This window comes from Hipposideros armiger, unplaced genomic scaffold, assembly GCF_001890085.2.
Source record: "Hipposideros armiger isolate ML-2016 unplaced genomic scaffold, ASM189008v1 scaffold_149, whole genome shotgun sequence".
NCBI classification, from domain to species: Eukaryota; Metazoa; Chordata; class Mammalia; order Chiroptera; family Hipposideridae; genus Hipposideros; species Hipposideros armiger.
The window spans coordinates 2,343,333-2,363,398 of record NW_017731499.1 but is presented as its reverse complement, the minus strand read 5'-3'; the positions used below and the strand labels follow the sequence as shown (position 1 = coordinate 2,363,398).

The 20,066-nt window shown below is 52.2% G+C and overlaps 1 protein-coding gene across 3 annotated transcripts in view; it reads right to left on the bottom strand.

The window, feature by feature from the left end:
* The window catches only part of SNX29 (sorting nexin 29), a 482,345-nt gene that overhangs the window by 381,736 nt on the left and 80,543 nt on the right, over positions 1-20,066 (bottom strand). For all 3 annotated transcript variants that reach the window (XM_019650893.1, XM_019650895.1, XM_019650896.1), the window contains one exon: positions 18,191-18,273. In XM_019650893.1, coding sequence (XP_019506438.1) covers positions 18,191-18,273 — 83 coding nt within the window. The remainder of the gene's footprint in view (positions 1-18,190; positions 18,274-20,066) is intronic.

Here is a 20,066-nt window from a genome sequence, read left to right as displayed (position 1 = left end):
GGCTCTGTATTTTACCCCAAAAATCACTGTGCTCAAGATTTTCATTGAAAACACAGAGCATCAGCAGGTTCCAGGCCGAGGCAGCTTGGCCACTGGTTGCGGAAATGCTTTCACCCAGCTCATGGAACCTCTACAAACAGAGCCGTCCGGAGACTCCGAGACCGTCGAATCCTGGGAATCCAGTGCCGCCTAAATGCAATGGTGCCCCCTGGATGCTGAAGGTATGAGAGCAACAACATTCCCTTATTTTACCGAAGTGGGTTCCTATCACCTGCAACCAAATGAGTTATATCTCGTAGGCTGCAACTTGGAACCTACACTGAGTTGGCACCGGAGTCAATATGACCAGTAAGGTGGGGTCGACACAGGATGAGAAAATGGTATTATAAGCAAAGACAAATAACAAGTGAGAACTCCACGTCCATGGCTGGCTTGGCCGCTAGCTGGCAAGGTGCTTTCGGCCCTTCACACCCACTTTGGGTCTCTGATGTTCAGTCTGTAAAACAGGAGGTTGGACCAGCTGATCCTCTAGCATCCTTCTAGCTCTGAGATGCTGTGGTTCATCAGGAGCAGTAGATGGGCCTTTCTAGTTTCTGGCTCCCGCAAGCAAATGTGGCATAGTAGGCATCCCGGTCATCTGCTCCTGTCTCCTGGCTGGACAACCAGCAGAAATGTGGACCCTGACCTGTGGAAAGCCCCGGGTCTGCCATGGCCCCAAGGGCTGTGACACCAGCATCTGCTGCAAGCGGCCTCATGCACAGCAGGGTAGTGGGGTTAACGGATGGCAGGGAGAATTAATTGCATGTGAAATGCCCATAAATAATTAGAATGTCAGCTGCACAGCTCCCTTCCACCCTCAGGCTGTGGTATCATACATATATGGGCAAATCTCAAACAGACCCACACACATAATCTGCAATTAATTAGAAGCACATAGCCACTGAGAGGGCACAGGCAGATCTCACACCAGGATGACTGGCACCAACTCTATGCTGCCCTGCTCTGCACCTCGATGCTGTGATGTCTGTCGCACAGAACACGAGCTCTGTGTCACCAAGATGGACTGGATTCCAGTCACAGCTCTGCTACTGACCGCCTGTGCAGCCATGTGTGTGTCAAGCGACCTCTCTGGCTCTGTTCCGCCACCTCTGAAATGGGCATGATGGCACCTGCCATCCACCTACAAGGTTATGGAGGTGGATCAAGGAGAGGGCGTGAGGTGCTCTGTCAATGAAGGATGCGAGGCTAATGCCTGCTAAGCAGTCACCCCTCCAGCCACGCCTCAGTCCCAGACAGCAACGGGAGAAGCAGAATGATGCTACCAAGTTTATAGCCCAGGCAAGTGAGGCCCAAACAGGTAGCGTGACAATCAAGAGACACCCAGCACACAGGAGGCCAGGAAACAGTGGAAATCGCTTGGCTGTCCTGACACCGAGCCCGCCACACTGTCTGTGAGCACCGTTTCCCGTCACTGACGCCAAAGGCCATGAGGATTCCCTCCAGGTCCCCCGGATGGCAGAGAGTAGAGCTGCTCTCTAACCTTGGGAGGAATACAGGAGGGTTCCCTTCACCCGGCAGGAAGGAGATGAGCGACACATCAAGCTGCCTGGCGCAGGTGAGGGAGACGCCTGCGCTAACAACAGGATGGTCAGGACCAGCCGTGCTGAAGAGCGGACGTGACGGGGAGCTGGCCTTTAACACTCATGGATTTCACGCTGCACGCCTAGCTCACCTTTAAAACCCAGCTCAGACATCCTCTCCCTCAGGAAGCCTTCCGGAAACTGCAAGATGCAACCAGTTCTTCTCCTCTTCAGAGAGGAGCCGAAACAGGCAACATGGGGGTCCAGAGAGCACGCGGCCCCCACACTATCCAACCTGAGCTCGAGCGCTCTCTGGGGCCCTTGCTTTTCTCCAGCAGTCTCATGAAGACCTGTCATTCTGGGCTCTCCTCAACTGTCAGGGGCGACCCTCTAAGGCACTCTAGCATTACGGCCCTGCCAGCTGCCACCTGCACGGTTCAGTCTAGGTGGCTTCTATGTCACACTAACCTAACCCGACTCTGTTGGGTGGCTGTACCAAAGGCCACTCCCAACCCACTGTCGTTTTCTGCTTTGCACCTGGCAGGCTGGAAAACCAGGGACTCGCTTTCCCAGTTTTTCATGCAGCCGAGGCGCCATGTGACTCGGCCCGGGTCACTGAGATGTAAAGGGAGACCTGAGAGGCAGTCTTCTGGGAAGGCTTTTGTTTTCCAGATAAAGCGAGCAACCCCTTCTCCCTTGCTTCCAGCTTAAAAATGGAATATAGGATTCGGAACAGAGCAACCGTCTTGCAAACGTAAGACAACAAGCATTAGAATAAAAGCCGCCAACTACCGAAGCTGGAGCAGAAAGAGCCGGAACCCTCGGCGGCACTGACGGCTGAGCCACGCCAGCAGCCCCTGCCTCCAGCTTCCTCTTAAGTGCGAGACACGGGCATACCCGAGTCACGTTGCGAGCTCAGCTCCAGACCACCACAGTAAGCTAACACAGCAAGTACCACAATAAAGCAAGTCGTAATCTTTCTGCTGGTGGAGGGTCTGGCCTTCGATTTGTAAAAAATAGTATCTGTGAAGCACGAGAAAGCCAGGTCTGCCTTTATAAACACTCGGTTAAGTCCCTGCTAATTGGGTTTCTGATTAGTCGCAGCTGAAAGCATTCCTACCTGACTCACCACCTCCACACACACCCTTCTCGGGCCCACCTGGAGGTGAACAATGATGACATTGATCCTCTCGGCCTCTGACGCCCTCTCGGGGATCACCCCCACACACACACTGAGCCCAAACCCCACTCAGAACTGAGTTTTCTGTCCTCTCCAAGCTGCGGAGTCCCTGTCTGTTACAATGGGGATTGCATTACTTATGCCACGAGTTGGCCCTGGGGACTGAAAGAGATAACATACTTATTCGGGTGTCAGTCACTCACACATAGTAGGTCCCCAATAGTCACTCATTTCCCTGGGAGACAGCATAGCCAAAAATAAAAAATAAAACTCCAGCTTGGTGCTCAGATGGGCTTAGATTTGCTACACCTGGCTGGCTGTCAATTACCGGCTGTTTCACCTCCAGCAAATGATTGAACCTTTCTGAACCCGTTCCCTCACCTGTATTTTACGGGGAGATCGATACTCACCTCCTGCGGCTGTTTGGGGATTAAATGAGAATGAAGAGAGGGAGCCAGGCATCCGTAGGACCCAGAAGGCCAACCCCTCCCTCCTCTCCTGTTCGTGCCCCACCCGGGAGAGAGTCCCCCCACATCACATCCTCCCAGCAAAGACGAGGACACGGCCACCTCCCCTTTGCGCAGCCAAGTTTATGCAGCTAAGTTCCTTTCAGTTCCCTTTCTGGGACAGGAGCAGAGGGGAGGAAGAGAAAACACCTCTGGAGTCAACAGGCTGAAAAGCTACCCCCGGCAGAAATAAATGGTGAACCCCTGACTCAGCCAGGGGTTAGCACCCAACATCAAGTGCAGCCCAAGAGAACCATCGCCCTCTTTCGTCTGAATCCCAAAGCCGCAGAGGAAGGCGGTCCTGCTTTCAGAGGTGCCGCGGGGCCTGGGACCTTGTCCCCAGGGCCACCTCCATCACCCGTGTCCTCCAGCTCCGGGACGCCCAGCCAGGGACGGAGTGACACTCCCCAGGCAGGCGGCAGGCCTCCCTTTTTCACCAGAGCCTGCAGTTTGGGCACTCCGTGTTGAGAGGCATGAATCCTGGGCTGCATCCATTACTCACAGTGCTTCCTGGCCGCGACGCTCCAAACCGCCAATGAAGCCAGTAGGCGAGAGGAGGCAGCGAGGTGGAGGCCAACTGGGCACGCAGGCTACTGACCGGAAGCCGGGAACTTCCCCGAACAAGAACGCGCGAGACAGGAACCAGGTGTTATGAATAACCCTCAGGCACGAGGCAGGGCGCTCATTGGCCCCCCGGCCCAGCACTCCTCAGGAAGAGGTGCCGCCCCCACCCAGGTCACACAGTCTGTGCCACACAGAGAACTGAGCGGGGGCCAGCGCCCAAACCCAGGCTCCTTCCTGCCACCTGGCCGCAAGTCCGTTCCGCTGTTCCTAAAACCAAGGTGGGAGGGGAGAAAGCCATTAGCTCCTGGCCTCTCGCTGGTCTCCACCTGGTCTCCACCTGGTCTCCACCTGGTCTCCACCTGGCAACCCTGCCCCTCCCTCCTTCACTTGCAAAGTCACAGCCACCTGCTCCAAGAAGGACAGCTCCACGGGGACCTGGGCGGCTCCGAGTTCTCGCACCACTGCCTGCCCGGGGCCATTCGCAGTGCCATACACCTGGTCTAGTGTCGTCCCCTCCCAGGAACACTCATTCATTCACTCATTCATTCATTCGTTCGCCAGCTATTCCCGAGCACCTGCTGGGTGCCACACATGGCACTAGCCCATGGGGATTCGGGGACCCTCTCAGATAGCTTCAGACCAGCGGGGGAGACAGATACTAAACACACGTAGAAAGAAATCGTCACAAACTGAGAGAGATGCTGGGAAGGGAAAGAATGAGAAGTTCCAAATTGTGTGAGGAGGGAGAGGTCGGGCCAGGCTGAGGAAAAATAAGGTGAAAACTGAACGATGTTAAATAAGAGTCCTTCAGGTAGGTAGCGGGGTGAGGGGAGGGAGAACATTCCAGGCCAGTTCAAGTCCCTGTGGTGAGATAGACTGCAAGTCTGAGGAGGTGCCTGAAGGCCGGAGTGGCTGGAGTGTCACACACACAGGGACAGGGAGGAAAAAGGCAGTCAGGGACGCATCAGGCCGCGGCGGGAACTTGCAGGGTACTAGGGAAGGAAGTGAGAGAGGGAGGGAGCCTCGGATGTGCACCTGGGTCCCAAATGGCCCGACGGACTGCCATCTCGCTCAAAACAATCACTGTGCAAAACTTCACTGTCTGTCTTCTAGGGATCCTTGTGCATGTTCCATTTTATTAAAACAGTGGGCCCCCAAGGAAAAATACCATTTTCTATCAATAGTCAGGTTTGCTTTCTTAGCTGCCAGCCTGTCTAGCGGGGCTCAAGATGGCAGACCTTAGGAAGTCGCCATGTAAACCGCGTCATGGCACAGAGGTTGGCTTTGGACAAAAGCCTCATTTGAAGTGATCAGCCCGGGGCTGTGTAGTTTTAAAAGCCTGGGCCTTAGTCTCACTGGGGAGCCCAGCCCCTAAGTCTTCTGCAAATCAGGGGGTGAGGCAGCCCACCCTCCCTCTCACACCTGCTCCCCAGGGCAAGATGCTCTCCTGTCCTCATTGCTGGGCTCGGCAGGTGAGACGCAGCAATGAAAGCTTGTGTCTGCCTTCCTCGTGCTCTGGGGTCTGAGGCATCCGTGTAAAACCCGCTCCTATGGAGCGAAGAAGAAAATCTGTGCCAAGTTCCACCTTGGGCACTAGAAAATTAGTCTCTAATCAGATAATACATGGTCACCCTGGTGGGCAGCAAGTGACATTAAATGCGGGGGAGGGGTTGGCTGCTGAACCCCATGAGGGCTGGGGCCAGCTGAGCAGAAGTAAACAAATCATATTTCCACCTCTATCCTGCCTCGGGAACCTCTGGGGAAAAAACGTCCCCAAGCAGGGACATGGGAAGAGAGTCGTCCCAGACCTGTTGCAGTTTGAGACAGGCAAGCTAAGCTCCCCCGCCAGCTCGCGCCGGACGCCAGCTCCAGCTGATGGAGGGGCGGCCCTTCCCCGTTCGCAAGGCCCCCGCAAACTCGACATTCTCTGTGCCCTGTGAGGGAAGCGTGAGTGCGGTCACTCCCATGTTAGAGATGAGGAAGTTGGACGCTAAACAGGTTAACCCTGGGGCCTGCAGGATGTCCGGGCCCTTCTAGAGCCTGGTGCTGGCTTTCTGAGCTGGGGGACGGGAGCGCGTCCTACCTGCGTGTCCTCTCTGTGCGCCTGTTGGCAGCAGCTCCGTGCAGGCACCCGCATGTGGGTCATTAGCACAGAGCAGTAGTGAGGCCACCACCAGAAGGTGGAGGCAGCCGGGTGCAGCGGGCCACGTAGAGGCTTTGGGCTGGAGCCTGAGTTCAAATCCTCGCTCCAGCAATCACCAGCTGTGGAGTTCTGAGTAACGGACGGAAACTCCCTGGTCCCCAGCTGCAGCATCTGAGCTCAGGGATATGATCACCCAACTCACAAGTTGTCGGGGGAGTTAAGTGAGTTACAGGCTGTACACTCAGGTGCTCCTGCCAGCACGGTGACGCAGCAGACACAGTGGGTCCCCAGCAAGCCTGGGTGCCCTTACCCCGCTCCTAAAGAAGAGTCAACGCAACACTTCCGAGGCCCAGAGGGTGAAGGGGTGGGGCCAGGCCCAGCGTCCAGCTCTCCCACGGCCAAGTGCAGTCCAGTCTCCCTTCCTACGGAAGTCACTAACCAAGCCTCCCCACAGCCTGGCACGGCGCATCCCTAAGACGGGCATCAGGACTGCCAGCCCCAAGAGCAAGCCCTTCCACATTCCCATCAGCTTCTCAAAGAGTGTCAGGGCTTCTCATGCCCAAGGATTGTCCAAGGAAATCCTGTGGCCTACTGATGCCAAGCCATCTGCCACCTCAGCTGGAGTGGCATAATTATCCTCTTGGGGACAGCGAACAGCAATTGATACATCAACAGGAAAATCTCTGTGGCTCAACACTGACCTTTCCCTTATGCCTGTGTTTTTCCAGCAATTTCTAATACATGTCTACATCTCATTCGGGGGCTGTCAATCAGTCCTTAAAAATAAATGCCATGGCTGAAGTTCATTGCGTAGCTTCCTCGGTACCTAATCCTATCACTGAGAACAAGCTCGCTAATCTCTCTGCAATCTCTTCATTCCTAAGATGGAAAAGGAAGGCCTTCCTGCAGCGTCCTGAGATGATGCGTGAGGATGGAGGTCGAGGCCGCGCAGAGGCCGGGCCTATGGTGGGCGGTCAACACATGGGCATCTCGATCACCTTGCTCCTGTTCTGTTCACTCAGCCAATAGCTACTGATCGCCCACAAGGTGCCCGGCACCAGGAAAGATGTTGGGGACACACAGATGGATGAGAGAAGAGGCACGACCCATGATCCAGCCCCCCGCCCTCAAAGAGCTTGCGGACGTGGCGGGGGACGCCGACAGGCAAACAGTGTAAGTATGGAGCGGTGTGGTGAAGATAAGCAGAGACGTCACCAAATGTCTGTGAGGTGGGAGGGTCAAGAAATGCTTCCTTAGGGGAAAATGCTTGTGCAAAGGCTTGAAGAGTGGGGGGCTGCCCCCTCCCCCCATAACAGAGAAAACTACTTGTCTGGAACTGCACACTCCGCTGCCTAGGGGTTCAGGCAGGGAGCCGGCCAGGTGGGGCTAGGAGCAACCAGTAATGGCCTTCTGAAGTGGGCAGCCACTATTTGACTCCTGCTGAATGCTGTGTAAAGATGTCTAGTGGTCACTAGGTGTTCTGATTTTTTTCCTACCGAGGTCAAATGGTTTGGTTTGTTGTTGGGTTTTGTTGGGTTTTTTTCTACATGAAAATCTCCCCATGATTAAATGTTGGCAACTAATTCAAAAAATGTTTTCCACACTGTGCAACCCAAACAAAACCCTCTGAAGACCGCCAGTTAGAAACCTATGGGCATAAGCAGAAGCAGAAAGTGGAGGAACCACACAGTAAACATAAGAGAACGGCCAACTGTTTATATTTCGTTTCAAGAGCAAGGAATGGCAGGAGATGAGGCTGAAACGTGGGCAGGGGCTGCTCATAGAATGTGCTGGACTTGCTCCTGGAGGGGATGGACAACCTCTGAAGGGTAAGTGTTACCTACGGTGGAGGCCACACGAATCCCTACTGTGCTAAAATTTCTCGCTACTACACACATACACACAGACACACAACAGCTCATGTAAAACCTGGTGAAATCCAGAGAAGGCCTGCCGCAGTGTCCGATTCCTGGTTTTGACAATGTACTGTGGCTCTGTAAGATGTTATCATTGGGGAAGGTGGGGGAAGGGTACATGGACATTCTCTACTAGTTTTTACAACTTCCTGTAAGGCTTACATTCTTGCAAAACAAAAAAATAAAACTATATATGCCCCAAAAACAGGTGCCACAGTCAGACTGACAGTGTTGTCCCACATGGAGCAGACACCAGCGGTCATGGACCCTTTTTCCTCTTCTCTAGCCGGTCACATGACTACTTGGAATAAAAACATGTCCCACCTTCTCCTGTGACTAGATATGGCCACACAGTGAATTCCAGCCACAGAGAGGTGAGTGGGCAGTGATGTGGAAGTTGGGGTGGAGCCTTTCAAAGGGGCCGTGCCCCGTCTCTGGCAGAAACATGGGTGTGATGAACGTGTGGACAAGGCAGCATCTGAGAAATGTCAGAGCAGCCAGGCAAAAGGGGACTGGGTCCTAGGCTGTTACGTGGGAAGAAATGGAATTCTATCTCCTTTAAACCAGGGTTATTCCAGGTCTGTGTTACAGTAGCCAGGGCAACGTCCTGCCTCATATGCTGCCATATGCATTTCTTAACAAAGGAACCAACGTATGAGCAAGGTGACTGTTCAGTCCCGACCCTCAGCCCACACAAACCGGGGATGAGCAAATGAAATTTATAGAAGCCAAGCTTCTCAGGTCCCTGGTTGAAAGCGTGTCGCGTTAAGCTGTGACAATCATGCTTCAGTGTCTCTCCCTCCTCCCCATGTGATACGGATGGAGGTGTGTGCTCCGTCCCTCCAGACAAGCCATCTTAGTGAAGATGGATGATGGAGGGCCGCCTCAGCAAAGCAATCACGCCTTATCTCCCTCCACGCTACCAACCAGCACACCCACCGCTGAGCTCTCTATTAAATATGGTTGGGGTCCCTCGGTCCCAGCTTCTCAGGTCAATCACCTAAGCTTAATATCTATACTAAGAGAACTCTGCAAAGCTCTCCTTTCGAGAGTGATTGCTCCACTTCAGGGACTGCGGCTCGGCTGTGTGACAGGACCATATTGATGAATCTGAAAGTTTCTGGGAGGAGAAGGGGCAAGGGACAGGAACCCCCAGAAACCCAGACAGGCACTTTTGGCCATTTTTTGAGTTTTCCATTGCTAACGTATTACCTGAAAAAAGACACCTGCTGCTCTAAGTCATCAGTGCTACCCAGAAGACAACTAATTGAGACTAAGGGTCAAGCTTCATTAAAGATATACTGGTAGATTTTTCTCCCCAAAATGCTCTTTTCAAATCAGATCCTTAGCACAGTCTGGCTTCATATTTGAGTTAACTGTGGGTCTGACTGAAGCAAATGGCTTATTGTGTCGTCCACGCTCTGAGGATTGAGGTTGACTTCCCAGAAAGTCCCCAAGTAAGCCTTCCTGCATTGACTAGCCAGGGAACTGGCAAAAAGAAGCGTTCATAAAACGCACATCGGTCCAAGTTCAGAGCCAATGCGACACACCTGCAGAGAGTCAGACCAGGCTGACGCTCCCAGCAGACGCTCGGATCCAGCAGAAGCGCGTCTCTGGCCTTTTTCCAGTTCATTTTCCTCAGTGCAGTTTGTCTTTTGGGCCTATCTCTGGAAGGCAAAGGATGCTCTGGACATAACATACGGCAATAAAAACAAGAGCCACCAACTATTTTTAACAAAGATTTGCACCGAGAAATGTAGCAGATATCCAGAATTCACGGTGATCGGTGTGTCAACTATTTCGTGCGCTTACTATGAAGCACATTTCAACTACAGCGCATGAAAATGATGGCGCCCACCCAAAGCGAATCCTGGAGCGATTCTGGATGACGCCACACCACCAGGCACATGGGTGGCAAGAACTTTTGAAAAAGTACTGGCCTCGAGAACTCTTGCAAGGGTGATCTCTGTGTCTGGTTTCCCTTCAGAAGATTCTCCTGGCATCTAAGTACCACAAGCATCAAGCCACAGCTCGACTTTCAAACAAGGCACATAACTGTCAGATGGTCTGGGACCAAGTAGCGGCCACAGTCTCGAGGGAACAAATTCTGATTTTTTTGCTGCCACATCTGGATTGAGAGCTTGAGATGGGGTTTCCAATTTCAAGGAAACTGAAGTAAGTAGAGATCCTTTTTTTCGACCACAGTTCATCTTTTTGTCAGCAAACTTTAGAAGAGCCCTCATCACACAGCTAGGCCTCTAGGAATGGGTGAATAAATTCATTATAAGAACACCATGGGGAGATGATAAATAGAAACAAGGAGACATTAAGAAGGCACTTTCCTATTTCATTATTACCAAGGGACATCTGTGACTAATGAAAATTGCAAATATAAAATGATTTAAATTAATTAGGGGTCAATAAATTGTGATAACTAAAGGGAGGAACACAATGAAAGGAAAAGTAACAGTCTGAAAGGCAAAATGGGGCAAAAAGCTACCTTAGGACGTCTGGATTTCGAGGAGAAAAAAAACTGTCTTGAGAAAAGAGAGCAAAATAGGCTCCTTCAGCCCAGCGGGGTGCCCACAATCCCTTCCTTTCTAGCAGGAAGCTAATTGATAATTTCTAAAAAGTGCTGATTCAAGAAACGCTGGTTAAGGAAAAGCAGTGAGCTATAGAAGGAACCGCTCAAAGATTAACAGGCACAGTCTTAGTCCCAGGAGGAACAGAGTAGAAGTGAAAGAGGGGCCAGGGCCGGGACTTTGAACCATGGGTATGTACGCCATTGACCACTTCCCAAAAAAAAACAAAACAAAAAAACTCACAGGTCATCCTCTGAAGCAGAGTCGCAGACCTCCTCCAAGTGATGGCATCTGCTACCTAGACCACGACAGTCATCTACCGGCTGCTTTCCCGTACCCCACCCTATCCCCCAGTCTACCCAGGCTCCACCCAGTGGCCAGAGAGGCCCTTCAAGACACAGGTCAGGCTGTGTCACTCCTCTGCTGGAAAGTCCCCAGTGGTTTCCCATCTCACTCAGAGTCAAAGCAAAAGCCACCCCCACCCGACCTCTCTGCCCTCATCTCCTGCTGCCCTTGGCTCCTTCTGCTTAGCCACACCCAGCACCTTCCCACCCCAGGCCATTTGCACTGCCTGTCCCCTGGGCTGGAAACACTCTTCCCCCAATACCTCCATGGCTCCCTTGCTCACTCCAGTCAGGCCTCCTCTCCAAGTCCCCTTATCAGATGGGCCTTTGCAGACAGCTGGACACAGCAGCCCCTCTAGGTCTTTGCTCAACTTCGTTTTGCTTCAGAGGACAGAGCGGCACCTGAGATATTTATTTGTCTGTGAGCTCCGTACTCCCCCGCTAGAACGTCAGCTCCACGTTTCCTGCTATGTCCCTAGAACAGTGGCTCTCACCCGAGGGGGATTTTGTGCCCCACGGAACATTTGGCAAAGTCAGAAACATTTTTGGTTATCACAGCTTTGGGAGGCGACTGGCAATGAGTGGTGAGAGGCCAGGAATGCTGGTAAACATCCCACAATGCACAGGACAGCCCCCCAACAGACAATGATACAACCCAAATGTCAACAGTGCCGCGGCTGAGATCCCCTGCCCAAAAGCCCAGCGCAGTGCCTGGCACATAGTAGGTTTTCAGAATTTGTTGAATAAGTGGCTGAATGAATCATGAACAGCCAGAAGCAGCAGAACACAGAGCTTAGGAACATGGGCCCTGGAGGTCCCATGCGCTCCTGTCAAGCACGACCTGTGTGAAGTCAGGCAAGCCCCGTAATCGCCATCAATCAGCTGATAAGAGAGCCGCCTCGTGGAGCTGTTGTGCAATTCGATCAGGGAGTCAATGTCATGGGTTTACAGCTGCACCTAGCACACACAGCAGCTCCAGTGCCCTCTTCTCACCGAGTTCCTGATCCCTGGCGGTCACCATGCACAATGCACTCCAGAGACACGGATCTGTGTCTGGGGTCCTCAGATCCAAGTCCACCTCAGAACCAGCCAGGTACAAGGGTATCCAGGCACAGAGAGAGGGGAGTGCGGGGACAGGCGTGCCAGCATCCTGGAGGCGCAGGCCCCTCTGGGCACTCTGCTCTCTCCCGCAGGAAAGCCCGACAGATGAGTGTGCCTGAATGGAAAGTGCTGGACTCCTGACACAGAGGAAGTCTGAGGACAAGAGGGCAGTGGTGCAGTCAGGACCGCTGCCTTCTCAAGGCTGGCAGGACTCCAGCTTCAGGGGAGCCACGGCCAGAGAACGCTGCAGAAGGAGCCCGGAGGCGAGGGAGCAGCCGCCTAAGGCGGGCTGCATCTGCTCCTGTCCCTGGGCCTCCTTGTTTCCACTACATTCCGAATTCTTGGCCAAACAAGTCAGAAAACTCAGCTGGAGAACGTGTGTGCGTGGGGAGGGGGAGAGGGCGAAACCCACACAGGCCGTGGCATTGTCCCCCCCTTAGCGTATGCCTCTCACAAACACCCAGCACCCGCACACAAGGGTCACGACACACAGAGCTACAGGCTGTCACCTGATGCCCAGGACCATGCAACACTAACTTGCTGGCCCCTCCTTCTCCAAACCCAACTTCCCTACTAGGTATGCACCTCCGTTCAACAGCAATGCTTCCAATTTCCTTGCTTCCGTGGAAAAGAAGATGTGTGTTTTCGAGAAAGATCGGGGAGAAGGTGGCATGATAAAACGAAACCCAGCTACTAATGAGGAGGGTCATGGCGTTAATGCTCAGGCCGTTGGTCACCTAGCAGGCTCAGGCTTTACTTTATCTAAGGTCCCCCACAAACCTGTGAGGAATAAGTCATTGACCCCATTTCGCAGACGAGAAAACAGAACCCTGGAGAGTTACCCACCCGCGGTCGCATAGCTGTTATAAAACAGCCCGAAATCTAAGTGTCTCTTCCAGAGTGAGGTGCTCGCTGTTGGCAAGGAACCGCCAAGTCTCTGACTTTCCCTTTCCGTGTGAAAAAGGTGTCCCCAGTTCTCCACCCCGATCTCTCTGCCCCTCACTCACTGCTCCCAGGAGGGAGGGGTGACTTGTCCCACTCAGGAGCCTGGGAGAAGGGACAGGGTACACTAAGCTCAGCCCCCGTGGGTTCTCTATCAGTAACCCCCCTGCTGCTCGCCCACCCGTGGGGTATGCTCAGCTCCTTCTAGAGATAAGGAAATAGGGGTCTGAGAGGGGGGCTGACAAGCAAAGCAGACAGCAGGGCACTGTCAGGCTGCAGGAGCAAGGGTGTCCTCCCAGCCTCACTGCTCCCTCCCTTTCAGTGACAGCACAGGGTGGCCAACCCAGCTCCATGGGTGCCCAGCCCAGCCAGGCTACCCCCACCCTGAGTTCAAACCTAGTAACTGGCCCAGATGCAGTTGTACACACCAAACTGCCCCAGCTCTTCTGCAGGTACATTTCAAACAAGTCTGACTGGTGCCTCATCCCCTCAGCAAGAAGCCTGTTTTGGATCAGCTCTGAAATGCATGAAACTGTTACATAAGCTGTGCCTGGCCAGAGAGAGAGTGGAGAGGAGGAAGAGAGGGGGAGAGGGGAGAAGGGAGAGGGAGAGGGAGAGGGGAGAGAAAGGGGGAGAAGGAGAGAGGAGGAGAGGGGAGAATGAGGGAGGGAGGAAACAGAAAGCTCAAGACCAAAAGTCAATCCTAGCTTAGGGGTCAATGAGCGCCGCCACCTGAACGTTTGTAAACAAATCGGGAGACTGAGTTGTTGCAGGAATGCAACAGAACTCAACTGGAAGGACAAAATTCCAAAAAGAGACAATAAAAAACCATGTTTCACTCAAAAAAGAACCAAGACCACAGCTAGGATGCTGCGCCCTGGAGAGCTCACGGCAGCCCCCTGGCTGAGCACAGTCAAGGGGAAGCTTCGGGCAGCAACACCAGCCTACAGCAGGAGGGCACCACGAAAGAGGGACCCATGGAAACGCCCTGGGGAACAGGCTGGGCCTGGGTCTCCGGCCAGGCTAACCACGGCCTTCCTGGGCTAAGCACCACCGAGTCCCAGCTCTGCCTGCCACCAGCTGCAGGGGTGCTGGACCTGTCTGTCAAACGGGGTAACGGCAGCCTCTCCCTCCGGGGATTGCTGTGAAGAGCGAATGGATGTGGCCAGGGTTCAGAGGACTTAGCAACAGCATCACCATCACTTCCCCAGGTGCTTCCTGATGGTGCGAAGAGTCCCCCCCACCACCGCCACCGCCCCCCAGCTGGTGCTGGGCAGCACTTGCTCGGTGCATGACGCGTTCTTGCGGCCTTTGCACGTCACTGCCCCTCTCCCGGGAGCGCCGTCCCTTCCTGGCCAAGCACCCCCTCTGCACCCACCCCTTAGCTATGCCCTCCTCCGACACCCTCTCCACCTGGCCCCCATCCCGTTAAACACAACGCCTCTGCCTCTCGCTTAGCCTCAGGGTCCACGCCCCCTGATCCCAGGTAAGGAGCGAGGCTGTACCATGCGGTCAGAACCTCCGATTAGGATCTCCTGCTTGGAGGAGCTCGCGCCAGGTGAGGGCAAGGGACGGTCACTGTGAGGTCACTCACTGCCCACAAGTAACGAAGGATATATCACTTCCACATGACCCCGTTGCCTTTCTCTTTCCCCATCCAATCATCCTTTGATTTTGTGTTTTATCACCAACGTTATTTCCGCTGGAATTTGAACTCCTTGTGGGCAGGGTCTGCATGATAAGAGCCCATATCTACTAAGTACCGAGTGCGTGAGTGTCAGCACTTTATATATGTTGCCTCATTTAGTCCTCACAACAACCGAAGGTACTGGCTCTTAGAACCGCATTTCGATGATGGGGAAACTGAGGCATGGCACAGGGCTGGATCCCCTTCACCTTTGACTCCCCAACATGTACCCAGCATGTGACAGATGCTTGGTAAACGTTTCTGGACTGAGTAACAAATCAATAGAGAAACGAGGCTCGTCTAAATTCCATCTGGAACGTTCCAATTACCAACTCAGCCACGGAAGGTCTAGTAGGTCAACTGGAGTGGGAAATTTCCCCTTTCAAGACACTTGAGGATTTGCGTTGGCTGTCCACTCCTTGAGGTTAAGGGGCAGGGGGCTCAGGGGGCCACCAGTGTAATGGCTGCGGCCCCACCATCTCCTCGGAAAACTGTATCATCAAACCCTCAGCCAGGCAACGGGCCAACTGCTGGGCCCTGCGGCCTCGCTCTCCAGCATCACTGCGGCACCCTTCAGGCAGCCCAGTGTTTGGAACTGCGTTGCCAGGCGACAAGCCAGACCTCCTCACTAATATTGGGAATCCCTTCCTATAATAGCCGAGAATAAAAAGGACCTGCTCAACAAGGCCTGATGACAGCCGAGGATGTTTTTTTCTCGCCCTCTCTGCCCTGGCGCAAGATCAAAAGTGAGGCGAAATCAAAAGAAAACAGCCGGGTTGATTATCTGGGCTTACCTCTCTCTCCACCACCCGTCACTCCCCACCCCCCACCAATAAAAAGGAAAAAGAAAGCAATGATTAGACTTCGAACGCTGAATAATTACCCATGGATAATCAATGATAGCGCGTGAGAAACAATGACACAGGAGGAATATTTTCTAATTAGCTGTATATTCCTTTTCGGAGCAGGGCCAGACACCTGTACCGCCCCTCCGGAGAGCCGATGTGGACTCTAGTTACGCTAGTGGGGAACAGGATATTCTGTGCAGGCCTGATGTTTTTCAGCTAGAGGAGGTCATTGCTCCGACCACCACCACCCTCCCGCCTCACTGTTAAAAGAGGACGCCAGCGCTGGACATCAAAATTGAGATGCAAAATCCCACAGCTACAGAAGCAAAGCCGCAGAGAGGGGAGCACAGACGGGGCCAGAGCGCCCCCTGGTGGCTCCGGTGCTGCTCTTCCCGCGATCAGCAGGAATTAGAGCAACGTCCAGCTCTCAAATAATCACACAAAGCAATCAATTCAAGAGTAGAAACTTATTTTTAAAGAGGAAGTGAGGGACTGTGAGGCTGACGTGAATGCCAATAAATATCAACTGAAGGAATTTCCAACAAGTTCCAGAAAAATGGTACCTGGGAGCTCACATGCGGAATACGATTGGTTGTGCGGCTCTCAGTTGGGGATCACGTGTTCTGGTTCATCCTACCTGTGTTTATCCTCATGCACCTAAAGCCCCCCCTGAACCATCTTCATTCCAGGGGTAATGGGACTAAACAGCTCCCAAGTACACACACAAGGACAAATGCTTTCTGAGATCTATCATTTCGTGTAGGTTCATTTTTCCCCTAAGTTTCATTCCCTGAGCCTTGCAGGAGACAGGTGGTTTTTAAACATGTCGAAAACAAAATACAGTTTCTGGAAAAGAGCCCACTGCCTCCTTTTCGGGTTCCTCGACCTCGGTGCTACTGACACATTGGGCGGGGCAACTGTCTGTTGTGGGGCCGTCCTGTGATTGCAGGGGGTTTAGCAGTGTCCCCGGGATCACGCTCTACATGCCAGCAGCACCCCCACCTCAGCTGTGACAACCAAAAATGTCTCCAGACATGGCCAAATGTCCTCTGGCGGTTGAAATCGCCCCCAGTTGAGAATGACTGTCCTATCTGATCAGACTTCCATTCTTGAGGCCACGAGTATCACAGAAAGAATGTAGAGATGAATCTCCTCTTAACTAGAGGGAAGATGAAGGACTAGATGGCACATCAAGAGAACCTTAGGGGCCCGAGCCATAGAGATGGTGTCGGTAAAGCAGGGAATCAGGGCTACCCACGTGCAGTCCAACAAGGAGGCCCAGATGCTGTTCTCAGGACGCTCAGCCGCAACGTGCCCGCTGGGGGTGTTAATAACAGCACTTCCCAGTTACTGAGCATTTAATACGCTGGGCACTTTTCAAGGCCAAAAAGCCCCCTAATAAACTCCACGCTTTCGTCATACAAAGCAGGGCTGGTCATTCCCAGCACAGCAGCCTTACAGGACCTGTTCTTTCCTTCTTCATCCTTTAGGAGACTGCTGTTTGTGTCCCAAGCATCACCCTCTTCCTTCCTTAGCAATGAAAACCCTAATTGGAGGGGGGAGGGGAGGGCACACTGCCTCCTAGGCCATGGGACTAATGATGGCCATGTGCGTGGGATACTGTGTGCACCTCATAGCTGCAGAGTGGGGGTGTCACCTTTTTTGTGCCAGGGACCCATTCTGCAGTCTGGTGAAGCTCATGGGCCTCTTAGAAAAAAAAATGTTCTAAATTACATAAAATAAGACATGCAAGATTACAAAGGAAACTGATTATATTGAAATAGAATTATCAAAATGTAGAAAACGAAACTGACATAAAAATAATAGGATTCTTTATTATCACATTAAAAAAAAACCATAGTTTTTAGCGGAAATGACATTCCGAGGTGTTTTTTTTTTCGTGTCACAGTTGTTGCAGGTGCACGTGACTTCTTTCAGTGACACAATCACCCATTTTCTAACATGACTGCAATTTCTGTGGTTTGCTGTTGCTTTTGCAATTAAGAAAATGCTAAATTTCAATCAGAGGCTACGTGAAAAGGGTGTAAATTTTTCGCCTATGTAAGTTCAGACCCCTGAGTCCTATCTATGGAAACGGAGGCTGTTTCTTCTTTGCCCCTTCTTCCTTCCTGCTCCCTGAGATGAGGAGAGGATGGCTGGAGCTAAAACAGCCATGTTGGACTATAAAGCAAGATAGAAGGAGTCCTGGCCTCTGGTGACCTTGGAGCCGCATACCAGCCCCAGCCTGCCCGCCTCTGGACAGAGAGAAGCGTTTCTGCCTCGTTAAGACACAGTTGGTTTATTCGTTATTATATAAAGTGGCTCAGACCTAATCCTAATGGCTACATTTCTAATACTATTTCTGAGTGGTGAGGTTGAAAACAGTTTCAACCTCATCATTAGCAACCTTCATTCACCTCTGAGAAACACACCTTTCCTTACTTACAAAAAGTAAGGGACTTAGGGCTACAGAGGAAACCCAACTGGAACAGTTTCTCTGAAAGCTGACAGCTTTCCAGGAGGAAAACTCCAAAACCCAGAACAAGAGAATATAGGTTCCCTCCTAACTTAGTGCGGCTCCGCTCCTGAAGCATGTCCTTTAGAGCGTGCACACGCCTGAGCGTCATGTGTCAACCGTGGCTCAGCGAGCCTGCAGTCACATACCTCAAGTCCACGACCAAGGACACACACACCTGCCTTTAGCCCACATTTCGCCAAGCCATGCAGGAGGCAGCACAGAAGAACTGCCATGACGTGCGGCCCAGCAGCCATCGCAGTGTCGGTGGAAAGTACTTACTAATTGTCATCGACTCCGGCACCGAGGTGGAAGGTAACCGGCCGCTCAGGGGACTTCCTTGGCCTGCAGGACTGGCTTCCACACTGGGAAAGAGGCAAGTAGAAGGAAGTTACACATGGCCACTTAAAATGCACAGCCTCACCGTTCAGAGAACTAGCTGGGGCTAAGTTTACTCGGATACGCCTATGAGGAGGAACAGTAGGCAGCCCATTAAAATTACAGTCGGTCTTCATTATTTGCAAATTCACCTGCTCACTACAGTTTACTGGTAACCCCAAAATCAATGTCCGCGGTGCTGTCAAGGTCACTCACGGACATGAGCAGAGTGGCATAAAGTTTGGGTCACCCAGGTGACATCAACAAGATGGGCTGTGCCTTCTTAACTGTCTTACTGTCCGTGTGTCCCTTAGGCGGGCTGTTTAGTGCCACACTGTTCACAATCTTGTGCATTTTCTTGGTGATTTTTCTGTTTAAAATGGCCCCCAAGTGTGGTGCTGTCTGGCGTTCTAAGCACAAGGAGGCTGTGACTTCCATTACAGAGAAAACATGGGTAACCTTTGTTCATGTGTGCATTACAGGGCTGTTGGCCGTGAGTCCAATGTCAGTGAATGAACACTGTATGTTAAAAAGGTATCTTTAAACAGCAGCAGACATGAAACGAGGTTACGTGTTGACTGGCTGACAAAACTGTTGGGACCAGGGGCTCGCAGGAACCTAACCCTGTATGTATTTCCCCCAGGAGCGGTGGGTTCAGCCTTCATGGTGACTTTACACAACAAAATGACCACAAATAATGAGAACAGACTGTATATTTACAAAGAATTTGCAACCTGGAAAAATTATACATCTTACATGAAAACAGCATGGCCATAATATGGTTAACACATGCACGCACATGCGCGCGCGCGCGCGCGCGCGCGCACACACACACACACACACACACACACCCATTACTAAGAGAAAAAGGACCAAAATATCAACAATGAAATGGAGTTGGTGTTAAGAATGATATTTTTTCATTTAATGCTGCATTTTCCAATTTTCCTAAAATTGTGCTGTTGCACAGAGGACTCACTCCTGCGTGGGTCTGGGGACACTGATCCTTCCTGACACTGTACTAAGTGGTACCGCCTCCTACAGGTAGAGTCATTTTCATTGAGCAGAGCCCGGCCTATTCAGACTGAGACCACAACCCCGAGCATGGCGTGGAGTAATAGTCAACTCCCAGCCTGGAGCTAAGGTTGCAAATGCAGACGTGATATCTCCCCGGGATGCCAAATGAAAACCACAAAGAGAAAGAAGGGGTAAAAAAAAAACCAGCAATGGCAACAAGAATCATGCATAAGGGGGACTTGGGTGCCCACCGCGGCTCGGCCACCAAACAGCCAATGACTTTGGGCAACTCAAAGTCTTTGAGATACTTTCATTTGAGAACAGAAAATCAAGATGGCACCTACTTCTATGTGCCAGACTAAGCCCCAAGTATACGCCGTCTAAGTGGCTTAAATATTATATGACATTAAAATTGTTCGACATTATTGCACACAGCGATGGAGGAGGTACCCAGATACAGCCCGACAGTGTACAAAGCGGGTGGCAAGCAAGTGAAGTTTGACAAATCCTGTTTCTTACAGTCTCTCGTGCTCTGAGAACTTTGCCCACGTCATATTCTGTGACGTTAAGACTCAGCCTGAACACAAATGTGACGTAAGGCCTTCCCTTCAATCCTAGCAGATGCCCTCTCTTTTTTAAAAGAGAATGAGAGGGCCGGCCGAGTGGCACAATGGTTAAGAACTGGCTTGGGACGCCAGAGGGCCCTGGTTCAGATCCCACATATGAGGGCCAGTGACACTGCCCTCTACAGCTAAGATGCTGA